At 39.2% G+C, this 12402-nt stretch overlaps 1 protein-coding gene across 2 annotated transcripts in view; it reads right to left on the reverse strand.

The window, feature by feature from the left end:
* Positions 1-6373: 6373 nt before the first annotated feature.
* The window catches only part of csf1rb (colony stimulating factor 1 receptor, b), a 44105-nt gene continuing 38076 nt past the window's right edge, over positions 6374-12402 (reverse strand). Inside the window, exon 21 of one of the 2 annotated variants that reach the window (XM_084137864.1) lies at positions 6374-7464. In XM_084137864.1, coding sequence (XP_083993990.1) covers positions 7378-7464 — 87 coding nt within the window. In that variant the 3' untranslated portion in view covers positions 6374-7377. Of the gene's footprint in view, positions 7468-12402 lie in introns of both variants that reach the window. The other variant, XM_084137863.1, reaches the window with a different exon arrangement.

Here is a 12402-nt window from a genome sequence, read left to right on the forward strand (position 1 = left end):
CTTCCCAACTAGATGCTCCATGCATTTCTCGCTCTACTCCATCGAGTTCCGCACCTTGGCGGCAGAGTGCCAATGGAACGAGGAGGCGCAGTGGGATGTATTCCTGCGTGGGCTGGCTGACCATGTCCAAAAGGAGATCTACGTCCTGGACCTCCCGACGAGTTTGAATGGCCTGATTGAGCTGGCTCTGAAGGTGGATGCTCGGTTGACCCGGATGGAAGGACGTGTACTTCCGAACAGACCACCTGGGGGCACTGAGGGCCCACGAACCAGTGGCGGGGACACGGTCAGCCCCGTCTTCGATCACGAGCCCATGCAGGTGGGTAGAGCTTGGCTTTCCTGGGAGGAGAAGGAGAGGCGGAGATCCCAGGGACTCTGCCTCTACTGTGGGGGAGCGGGCCACTTCCTACACGCCTGCCCAGTAAAAGGTCAAAGCCCGGTAGTAACAATGAGGCTACTATCGGGTGGGATCTCCACCAAGAAGACCTCATCGTCCACGCTCCTACCGGTAAGACTGAGATGGGCTACCCAGACGCACGACTGTCAAGCCCTATTGGATTCTGGAGCGGAGGGTAATTTCATGGACCTTAAGGTTGCTCACAGACTTCAGATTCCGATCACATCACTCACTCACAAAATATCTGTCAACACTCTCAATTGTCAAGAACTCCCCAACATTTCGCTCACCACTGGACCCATCACACTCACCACATCAGGCAATCATACTGAAACATTGTCATTTCTACTCATGGACTCTCCACTTGCACCCGTTGTTCTTGGTCACCCCTGGTTAACTCAACACAACCCCAGAGTGGACTGGCACCAGAGCTCCGTTTCCACATGGAGCAATCAGTCTAATGAGTCCTGTCTAGTGTCTGCTTGTTCGTCTGTGTCTGGTTCTGTGTTTCAGGAGGAGGCAGTGGATTTATCAAACGTGCCCGTTGAGTACCTCGACCTGAAGTCAGTAAGGTCCCGTGCTGCTTCTCTTCCTCCGCATCGTCCCTATGACTGTGCCATAGATTTACTGCCATGTAAGTCTCCGCCTGAAGGCAAGTTATATTCGCTTTCTGCTCCAGAAAAGGAGGCCATGGAGAAATATATTTCTGATTCTCTAGCAACGGGGTTCATCCGTCCTTCCTCTTCTCCAGCAGGGGCAGGGTTCTTTTTTGTGGGGAAGAAAGATGGTTCTCTGCCCTCTTGTATTGATTACCGGGGGTTTACATCACAGTAAAGAATACTAATTCTTTGCCATTTATGTCTTCAGCCTTCGAGAGGTTGCTGGGAGCATCGGTCTTCACAAAATTGGATTTATGTAATGCCTATCATTTGGTTTGCATAAGGAAGGGGGATGAATGGAAGACCGCGTTTAACACCCCCAGGGGACACTTTGAATATTTGGTCATGCCTTTCGGGCTGTCCAACTCCCCAGCTGTCTTCCAGACTCTTGTGAGATATGGTTGATCAGTTCATATATGTCTACCTGGACGACATATTGATTTTTTCATCTTCTCTCCAGGAACATGTGCAGTACGTCCGACGAGTGCTTCAGAGGTTGCTAGAGAATGGGCTTTTTTTCAAGGCGGAGAAATGCGCTTTTCGAACTTAACTATGACATTGGTAACAGAGAGTTGTTGGCAGTCAGGTTAGCGTTGGAAGAATGGCATCATTGGTTAGAAGGGTCAGGGGTACCTTTTATCATTTGGACCGATCACAAGAACCTGGAATATATCAGAACCGCCAAAAGACTCAACTCCAGGGAGGTTTGGTGGGCACTTTTTTTCGGTTGTTTTTATTTTTCTCTCTCGTACCGCCCGGGTTCCAAAAACATCAAACCCGATTCTTTATCGTGCATTTTTGACCATACCGAACACCTGTCCACTCCCGAGTGCATTTTACCCTAGACCCTATTCATCTCCACACTCACATGGGAGGTCGAATCGAAGGTCAAGATGGCCTTAGAAGGGGTAACGCCGTTTTGTCTTGGCTTGCTCGGTTTGTGCCACTGGTAAGACTTCCAACTGACACCCAGATGGGTTACTCGAACCGCTGTCTGTCTCTTCGAGTCCCTGGCCCCACATAGCGCTAGATTTTATCACCGCCCTCCCAGGGCAAGACGGTTGTTTTGACCGTAGTGGACCGGTTCTCGAAGGCAGCTCATTTTATCCCCTTGCCTAAATTACCCTCCGCCAAGGAGACAGCGGTGACTGTTGTGGATCACGTTTTTCGTTTACATGGCCTCCCAATGGACGTGGTCTCCGACAGGGGGCCCCAGTTTGTGTCCAAATTTTGGCGAGAATTTTGTAAATTACTGGGAGCGAGTGTCAGTCTGTCTTCAGGGTTTCATCCCCAAAGCAATGGCCAAACTGAGAGAGCCAACCAAGATTTGGAAAGAGTGTTGCGATGTTTGGTATCCAAGAATCCTTCCTCCTGGAGTCAGCAGCTCTCAATGGTTGAGTACGCTCACAACTCGTTACCAGTGTCATCTACGGGCCTATCTACGGGCCGTTTTCTGGACTCAAGACGGAGGGGACGCGGATTCCAGTACCTGGTGGATTGGGAAGGTTACGGTCCGGAGGAGAGAAGTTGGGTACCTGCTAGAGACATCCTGGATCATTCCCTTATCGATGATTACAATCAACAGGTAAGGGCGTCTGGGAATGCCAGGAGGCGTTCCTAGGAGGGGGAGGGGTACTGTCACGGTTCATGAATTCACTGTCTCTTCCTTGTCTCGTGTAATTGTGCGTGTGCGTGTCGCATCTGATTACCGCTTGATCAACAGCTGATCCCACTCAACTCACCTTTATATGCTCTGTGACTGGTGTCTTGTGTTGTCAGATCGTTGTGGAGTCTACCGGTGTTGTTTCCCGTTCCTGTCCTGTCTGGCGTTTTCCCTGGATTATTGTCTCCGTGTTCAACGTTTTCCGCCTGGATGATTATTGTCTCCGTGTTCAGTGTTTCCCGCCTGGATTGTTTCTCACCTCTGGTACTCCACAGGTCTATTGCCTATCACTCATTCACCACCACCGGGTAGCCCATCAAGGTCCCTGCACCACTCTGCTGCCACTGTGTTTGTGTATTGTCCTGACTTGACTTTCCTGTTTATTTCCAAATAAACCTTTTACTTGCATCTTGCATCCTCTATTGATTCGTGACAGAGAGTGCACGAGATGTGGTTATGTACATGAGCCAAGGAAGTGTCCGGCGTATGGCAAAATTTGTAATAATTGCTTGTGCAAGAACCATTTTAGCTGCATGTGCAAAACACCAAAACAAAAAGGCAAACCTAGAAGATTGGAGAAAAAAGTCCATGAGACAGAACAACAAGAAGATGCTGAATTGTTTAAAGGTACCATCGAAATTGAACGAAGTGAGCAAACAGCTAGCAAATGGCTGCCACAAATGAATACAGTCTCTACAATGGAAAGTGAAAACAAGAAATGGACTCAAGAATTCAGAATAAACAACTGCATACTTACCTTTAAGCTAGACACAGGAGCAGAGTGTAAAGTGTTGTCCTTTAAAGACTTTGAGAAAACCTCTAACAAGAAAACACCTCTGAAGAAGTCAAACTGCTTGTTAGTTACATATTCTGGCCACAAGATGGAGACAAATGGTAAGGTAAGGCTCAAATGTAGTTACAAAGACAATGGGTCTCATTCATGAAACACGAGCAGAACGAATTTTTGTGTAAATCGTGTGTAAAGTGGTTCTGGCGTAAATTTTCGGATTCATTAAAATGTTCGTATTTCCCAAATGTTAGTTGGTACGAAAGAAATCTACACCTGCTCCCAGCCACGCGTAAATAGTACGTTTAACATCCGAACGTTTTGCTCATTAATAAACTGCATTTTAATTCAACGTAATCGGGTACATATTTACACAGCATTTTGAAAAAGTATTATATATAGTAATTACATACGGTTTTTCTTTTTATTTGTATTACGAGAGCCAGTAATAGCATCTGCAAACGGAACACAAGTCCACAAGTTTTTTTTATTTTTTTATATTCAAGCTGTTTTTTTTTTTGTTTTTTTTTTACAAGTCCGCAAGTTACAAGTGTTGCAGTCAAGCTTCATGTCGAACCATTTTCTTTTCACTTCTGGGTCTGTTCGATTAAAAGATGAAACTCCATTAACTGCATCTGTAATATGCTGCCAAGCATTTTTACCTAAAGCATGTAGCCTATTACCTAAAAAAATCCTTTTTTTTTAGGACCTGATACGCCACTATGTACGCTTGAAAATAAAATGTGGCGTTTTGAATGAACTTCTGATAATAAAACTTCAATTTCTGCATCTGAGAAATTTCTCTTCTTCATTCGCTTTTTTTTTTTTTTTTCTTCCAAAATTATACATGTAATAATACAATAGCATTCGCTTTTGAGAAGACATGTTGAAATCCTTCGTTTCGTGTCATAATATGATGCCCATATATAGCTGTCAGTCGGTTTTAATTGGCGGGATTTATGGTAATTGAGAATGAGCGTGCACGCGCGTCCCATTTACGAGTGATTGGAATTCATTAACCCACACACACATTTCACTATCAAATCTGACGTTTACGAAGTATTTGTGAATCAGGAGAAGAATTTTCGGGAATGTCTCTTTACGCGCAAATCACTCACATATTTACTCGTATATTTACGAATGTTTCATGAATGAGACCCAATGAGTTTGACCTAGAATTCCAAATTGTAAATGAGGACTCACCAGCAATCCTAGGAAGAGAAGCATGCTCAAAACTCTGACTGATTAAGGGAGGTCAGTTATTTTACCTTTGAACACCGTTGATGACATCTCCCCTCAGAAGCAGTGCTTTACAGTTTTTCTCAATTGCTAAAACACTAAAACCCATTGGCTGAATACAGTTCTCAGTTGCCTGAACTCCTTTAGCTAATTGTGCAGTCTGTTGTCAATACCTTAAACCATTTCACATGGTAAAACACAATTTGCAGATCTCACTTAGACTTTTCAGCAAAACTCTAAACACATTCTCATTTTCAAAACACATTCTGCACTCTAATGCACGTCATCCACACTGGTAAACACAAGTGGCAACAATCAAACACAAATAGAGAACACACGTCATTGATTGAACACAACCACTCAAAACTGATTTAACCGGTTTCAAATGATGCCCAAAGACAAGAAGAAGCACACTGATCACATGTTTACTCCTTTGATTTTTGTCCCTTTTAGTATTGTATACGGTAGTACAGTGCATTGTAGGCTGTATACTGTACAATGAACAATTTGTATGGCCCTGAACATGTGCTTTCCATTTGTTACAGTTTTTCTCGATTGCTAAGACACATTTCTTGAAAGCTGCTCTCCTTTTCTCTAAACTGTGAACACAAAACCCAATTTTCAAGCTACATTCACAAAACCTCAGACTCTTCTTGCAAAACCAAACTTTCACCTCAAAACAGTTCAATCTGTGCTCAAAACTGAACTATGTTGTCAAATCGTGTCCCAAGTCAATCAAAATTAAAAACACTACTGAACAGTCACTAAACACTACGTAGAAAATAGAAAACACAATGCTCAGGACATGAAGCTGGAGAAATAAATGTTTATTGTTCACTGTAGGCTAAATGCATGTTGCAAAACAATTTTTTTTTGTGCATTTAGCACTTGTACAAAAAGGCAAAACAGAAATCTTGTGCATTTACACGTAGCACTTGTAAAAACAAACAGAAATCTTATGCGTTTGCCACTTGTGTACAGTAAGCCCAAGTAAAAATAAAGTACAAAAATATACAAATAAGTGCATTACTCAGCCACAGCATCATGTCTCCGTACTGGGTCAGGCCACAGGACTTCATCCACATCACAGGCCACATTTTGTCTGGCCAGGCAACGGGGGAAAAAACCCCTGGCATGCCGTATCCAGGCTTGGCATGCCTCCACACCTGTGTCACCACAGGCAAGTCCCATGGCTTGCAGGAGATTTACCCTGGTGTAAGGTTGGCGTTCATATACCTTCCACCGCCATGAGGAGAAGAATTCCTCAATGGGGTTTAGGAAAGGGGAGTACGGTGGAAGGCAGAAATTGTGTTTTAGCAATTGAGAAAAACTGTAATGGCAGTCTCGAATGCAATTCTCAAAATATCCACAAGATGGCACCATTTATCGGTGAATCCCATATTACAAACCAATACCGATTATGGAAAAATGCTTAAATAGCAATAAAAATGATTATCTGTTGATCAAATCTGGTTCCTGCTACGTCTGCGATACAGAGGAACTTAGATTTAGTGACAGGCCCCAGGTTATTGCGAGCATCCAGGGTTAAGCCGCAATAAATAAAATATAAAAACATGACTCCCAGCCCAAAAATAAATAAATAAATAACTTCATAAACAAAGAATAGCTCAGATAAATGTTTTATTAAGATGTAGGAAAAAAACATGTAAAGTTGAGAGCTTCACAGTAGAAAGACCAGTGGGTGTATAAACGTCAGGCTGACCCACGGACCACAATAACACGTAAATAGTCAATATAAAAAAAAGACAGAATAACTTATATCAAAGAAAAAACTACACTATTAATACCATCCATTCCAGTGAATACAGACGGAGGATCCTACTCAGGATACACAACATATACAATAATAAATGCATAATATAAAAGAACAAATACACACATACACACACTATTTCTCATGAGCTTGATCAGTTTCTGAACACAGCCACAGATCCAATTACAACAGTTAGTGCACACTTCAGGTTATTTTAAGTTTTTATTTGTATCTTTTTTTCTGAAATGATACTTTTTATATCCACTGTATGACCAAGTAAAACAAGAAATCACTGCTTACCAGCTGCGCTCTTAATCCTTCAGATGAAGTTAATGTACAATATGAAAAGGAATATACTTAGATTTTTTACTCTGTAAAAACTTTTACTTTTTTTAAATTTCCAAGGGTGCCAATAATTGAGCCACACACATTTTTTTCCCCCAAAATTTGTTTTGAAAGGCTTAAAAGTATATGATACAGTATGTATTTACGGTTTGAAAGGCAAATGAAATGATACGGTAGTTTACTTACTTTTTACTATTTTACAGATATCAATTATAATCAGTGACAAAAGGAGAAAGCTAAAATAAAATGAACAAAATAAAAAGATAAATAAATGTCACAAAGAAATAATAAACATATTTGCAAACAGAAGTGGGAAAGATGTTTGATAAAGTGTTAGCTGCCATGGGTTTCAAAAAGTGAAATACTAAATGATCTGCTATAAAGGAATCACAAAATCATATAGCATGATATAACAACGTTATCAATGTAAAAACAAAACACAAAGCCGTATATAGAAATATGACTTGTCTTGTTAGCTCTAGTTCTAGATATGGAAAACTGAAGCATATATAGTTAGGTCAGACTGTTCCTCATTAAAGGCTGGGCCTCGTCGTGGGAACCCGTCAGGAGCCTCTGCAACTCTGGATACATGGAATCATTCTGCTGAAGAAGAGAAGCTTTTACTTCCTAAACATTACACTTGAATTATGTGTTGCTGCTAAATATGTATGTATAAAGTATTGCTATTGTTGTATGGCTGCAGCCACAAACCTTCCATTAAAGTATATGCAGGGTGCCTCTGTGCCGTTACACACACACACACACACACACACACACATATATATATATATATATATATATATATATATATATATATATATATATATATATATATATTTACTGTGAGCAGCATTTTGAAATGCATGTGTGATGAAGGCATTGCTGATATGGCCCAGAAGAAAAATCAAAGTGAAAAAGTTTGCAGAGTCCTCTCCTATACCTCTATGTTTGTTTATGAGCCTCTTGGTGAAACAATTGTTGAAGTAATTCATTGGGACAGTTTGCGTGCTCTGAAATTTTTATTTTTAGGTTTGTATTAATTAATTATTATTTTTTGTGTAGTAAGCACATTCAGTTCTTTTTAAGAGGACCAAAATAATTTATGTAATTACTGAGTTTTGCAATTTGTGTGCCACTTTTTGTAAAATGCAAAGGGGAAGGGCAGGGCTGGAAACCTCTGTTGACTGTGTGTGACCTTCGAGTCCTCATGAGAAAACATCATGCTATGTGTTAAATGTGTTAATACATGGGAGAACTTTGGAAAACAGTTGTCATTTAGCATAGTCTGCTGCTGCATCAAGAAATGCAACTTGAATCATGTCCTGGGCAGAATCATCAGCAAGCTGACTAGCTAGATATCGTAATATATAATGAATGTTTATATGGTTTTCAATGAATGGGATGCTAAATATCATTTTGGTTGTAATAAGATTTTCCCAATAAATAGGCATGGTGTCCTCCATGATTCATGTTCTTAATGACAACAAAGCATTTAAACGCGATGAGCTCGTAATCACGACTTCAGAAGCAGGAGATTTCCAATAGCACATAAATCCCATGGAGAATGTTTTAGTGACGTGATACATAGCAAAATCCTTAGTGTTAAATTAACACTATTCAATGTCTATATGGGTCCAATCTACAGAGTATAAAAAATAAAACTGAGTTACTGAGATAATTAAGTTATGATTGACCATTAGTGATGAACACCTGCTGTTAACAAGCAGGATCACAGAGGAACAAGAAGAACGGAAAAACAGTCGACTGCACATAAAATAACATATTAAATCTCTCAGATGAGGATTAACAACTCAAAAACAGCATTACCATCTCCACTTATTACAATACACTTTGATTTTATTTATTTCATGTCTAAAGTTCAAAATTCTTCTTTATTTGAATTAACAGATGTTTAGCTCTAGTCAGTGTTGATGTTTTATTGAATATGTTGAAAATGTCATTTGAAGTCACCATTATGCTGATTAGTGTTTCCTTTAGCAATCGAAATGTTTACTCTTTCAGCGATTGCCATATGTTTTCAAAGAACATTTATGTAATGCTAAAGAAAGACATTGGAGAGATGAGAAAGCAGTTAAGGTTAAGCTTGTGTTTTTGGAATAAGCCTGGATCCAGAGGAGGATATCATTTCTGACGAATAATTCATTTATTCTTCCTCACATTAGTTAATGTGTTATTTTTACACAAACTTGTACACATTTTACTAGTTGGGCTTTTGCCAAACTATGTTGCCAGACTGAAATGTGTGAAACTGAGTGGAACACAGGGCTGGGCGATATGGCTGAAAACTGTATCACGATATAAGCGTTTTATATCGGTCGATAACGATAATTATTGATATTTTTTATGACCTATTTAAAATAAGGACCAGGAGACAAATATATTACATTTAAACATTTTTTATTTTAAACTTAACCTTCCTCTGATTATAATCCCCTCAGTTATAAAGGCAGAAATGTCAACACAACCATGATGGAAAACATTCAAACAATTAAAATGTAAACTTAAGTCTAAAATCACATTGAACACTTAACAATTATCTCTTAACATTAAGGTGCAAAATTAAAGAATACGTAAGAAATTCTTAATAAAGTGTAATAAAATAGTGCAAAGTGTTAAATATAAACATAGAGAAACCGACGACGGTCTTGCATAATTTGCAGACGACATTGGTCTGACTACGGTCAGACTTATAAAATCCCAAAAAACTGCCATACTGGTCAGCTGACTTTCCCTGTTTTATCAACAATCGCTGCTGCACTCATTTTCCACTTATCACTCCACGCCGGTTCTGTTACTGAAGAATCCCAACATGAGACAACGTTATGGCGCAACCATACTGTTACATCACCGGCTGTTAGCGTGTCACCCCCTACGTTGCTAGGTTACCAGAGAGTGAGTGCCTTTGTTCATGCAACCAAACTTGCTTCGCAACCTCTGGTTTCTTCCGACGAAGAAAAAAAAAAGTTTTATCGAACGCATTTTTTATTGATATTGATTACGGGTCTATCGCGATACATATCGTTATCGCTTTATCGCCCAGCCCTAGTGAAACATATTGAAATATGAAATATATAGGCAGATTGTGCCTATATATTTGGTGACAGAAATATGAATATATAAATATGCCACTTTACATAAAGGTGGACTTCCAAAGGCAAGGCACTACTATTGTTATTGCTCATACTTAAAGGGATAGTTCACTTTAAAATGAAAATTCTGTCATCATTTACTCACCCTCAAGTTGTTTCAAACCTGAATGAATTTCTGGTTTCACTTTATTTTGATGGTCCCTTTAACACGTTCTGTTGACTATAAGTAACGCTGCACCTGCATGTCTACTAACTCTCATTAGAGTGTTAGTTAAGTATTAGTAGACTGGTAGGGTTAGGGTTAGATTAAGTTGACATGTAGTTGCAAAATTACTTATAGTCAGTAGACTGTCTGTTGGAGGACCATCACAATAAAGTGTTTGCAGATATTAAGCAGACAGTCTACTTATACTCCAATGAAAGTTAGTTGACATATAGTTGCAAAGTTATTTATAGTCAACAGCACGTTCAAAAGGGACCATCAAAATAAAGTGTTACCGAATATCTTTCTTCTGCTGAACACAAAGGAAGATATTTTGAAGAATGTCAGTAACCAAACAGTTAACTGGAACCATTGACTTCCATAGTATTTTTTTTTCTTACTATGGAAGTCAATGGTTCCAGTTAACTGTCTGGTTACTGACATTCTTCCAAATATCTTCCTTTGTGTTCAGCAGAAGAAAGAAATTCATACAGGTTTGAAACAACTTGAGGGTGAGTATATGATGACAGAATTTTCATTTTAAAGTGAACTATCCCTATTCACTATTTTTGTGAGCTCATCTAAAGTGAGGACTAGTTATGCCTTGTAAAGCATTTATAAAGGAGATTTAAAGGCTCATTTATCTTCTAAACAGAAAAAGGAAACAAACACAACACAGTGATACAGAACATAGAAATATTAAACTGAGCCTTTAAATCTCCTTTATAAATGCTTATACAGCAATATATAAAAAATGATTCCTTTTGTTTATCAAGATGAAAGTCTCAAACTTTACTTAAAAAAGATAAGAGCACAACAATAATTATATGCTGTTGTTAGGAATCACCACCTTTTTGTGGAGTATTGTGTGTAAGAAGAGTGGTTTCTGGTAAGCAACATAATAAAAAAAGTGACATGAGTCATGAGATATTCTGAGAAACCCACAAATACAACACCCTTCAGTCTCAAGTCTCACTATTTTTGCTGCATCATGAAATAAAACAGGAATCTGGTTTTGAGTGAAATAAGGGGCAGATTTACTAAACAGGGCAAAGAAGCGTGAGAGCGCAATTTCAAAACAGCGCCGATGGGAGTGGAGAAGTTCTGTGCGTGACCGACTGATGACACGCACATTAAAGAACAGTCGGGTCATTTCTTTTTGGGGCGGTAAATAATGGTGAAAACACCAGAACATTGATGAGCGCAAACCTTACTAAATCACCATGCATGATTAATTTAAATACTCTCCTCACATAAATTTTGCACCTGAAAGGGAAACTCCAACAAATGCATATGTAATAAGATCAGCCTAAAAAAAAACCTGCCCACGCCTTTCAGCACTAATTTTTCACTGCGTGTCTTTGGTAAATCCTGACAGTAGTTTTTTAACGTCAAAAGACGGTTTCCGCTGGCTCAAGCTGTTAGTAAATCTGGCCCTAAGTATAAATAAATATATTTCTTAAGCATTTATAACATGTGAGTTAAAAATCGCTCGCTATATGGCAGGTATTGTTTTAAAGTCACCCTTTTTAGTCATGCAGTTATAACTGCTTATCACTTATTTATAATGCATTTGTATATGTTATTAGTTATTAATATACATCTTTTTAATCCCTTTACAAAGGGAACCTTTAATGTAAAGTGTTACCTTAATCGTAAATGTAATAAAATATTTGCTCCTGATTTCTCACTTTTTTTTCTTCTTCCAAGGACCAAATTCAAACTCTCACATGAGTGTCTTCAAACAGTTTTTCTCTGAGATCTCTGTACCAACACCAGCAATCTGATCAATACCCTGGACTGATATTCTACATGAACATGGTGAGGTGAGCACTATTACTGAATACTGATGGTGGGGCAGTGTTTTCTTGAGTGCATGGCAAAAGAAGTAGCAAACACCTTAGAGATGTCAGTTTTGGTTTACTTGTGTCTACAGTTTGAACAGAAAGTGTCCAGGAATGGCACAAAGGTGCATGACTGTTCAAGTCTGTGCATAGATCAGTGTGCTCAATACTTTTACCTCCATTACGTATATTTTGATCATGCTGTAGTGTAAATTAACCCTAACCCTAACTACAAACTAATAAAAAAAAGCATTCTTCTGATCTCCTCACATTATTTCTTTTGGTTTCTTCAAAGTCCCATTCACCTTGGTAGGCCCATTAGTTGAGGGTCTATTAGTTAGTCTTTTAGGGTAGTTTTAGGAACTAGCCACCAGGAAAACCA

Source organism: Abramis brama (assembly GCF_963993115.1).
Source record: "Abramis brama genome assembly, chromosome: 15".
Taxonomy (NCBI): Eukaryota; Metazoa; Chordata; class Actinopteri; order Cypriniformes; family Leuciscidae; genus Abramis; species Abramis brama.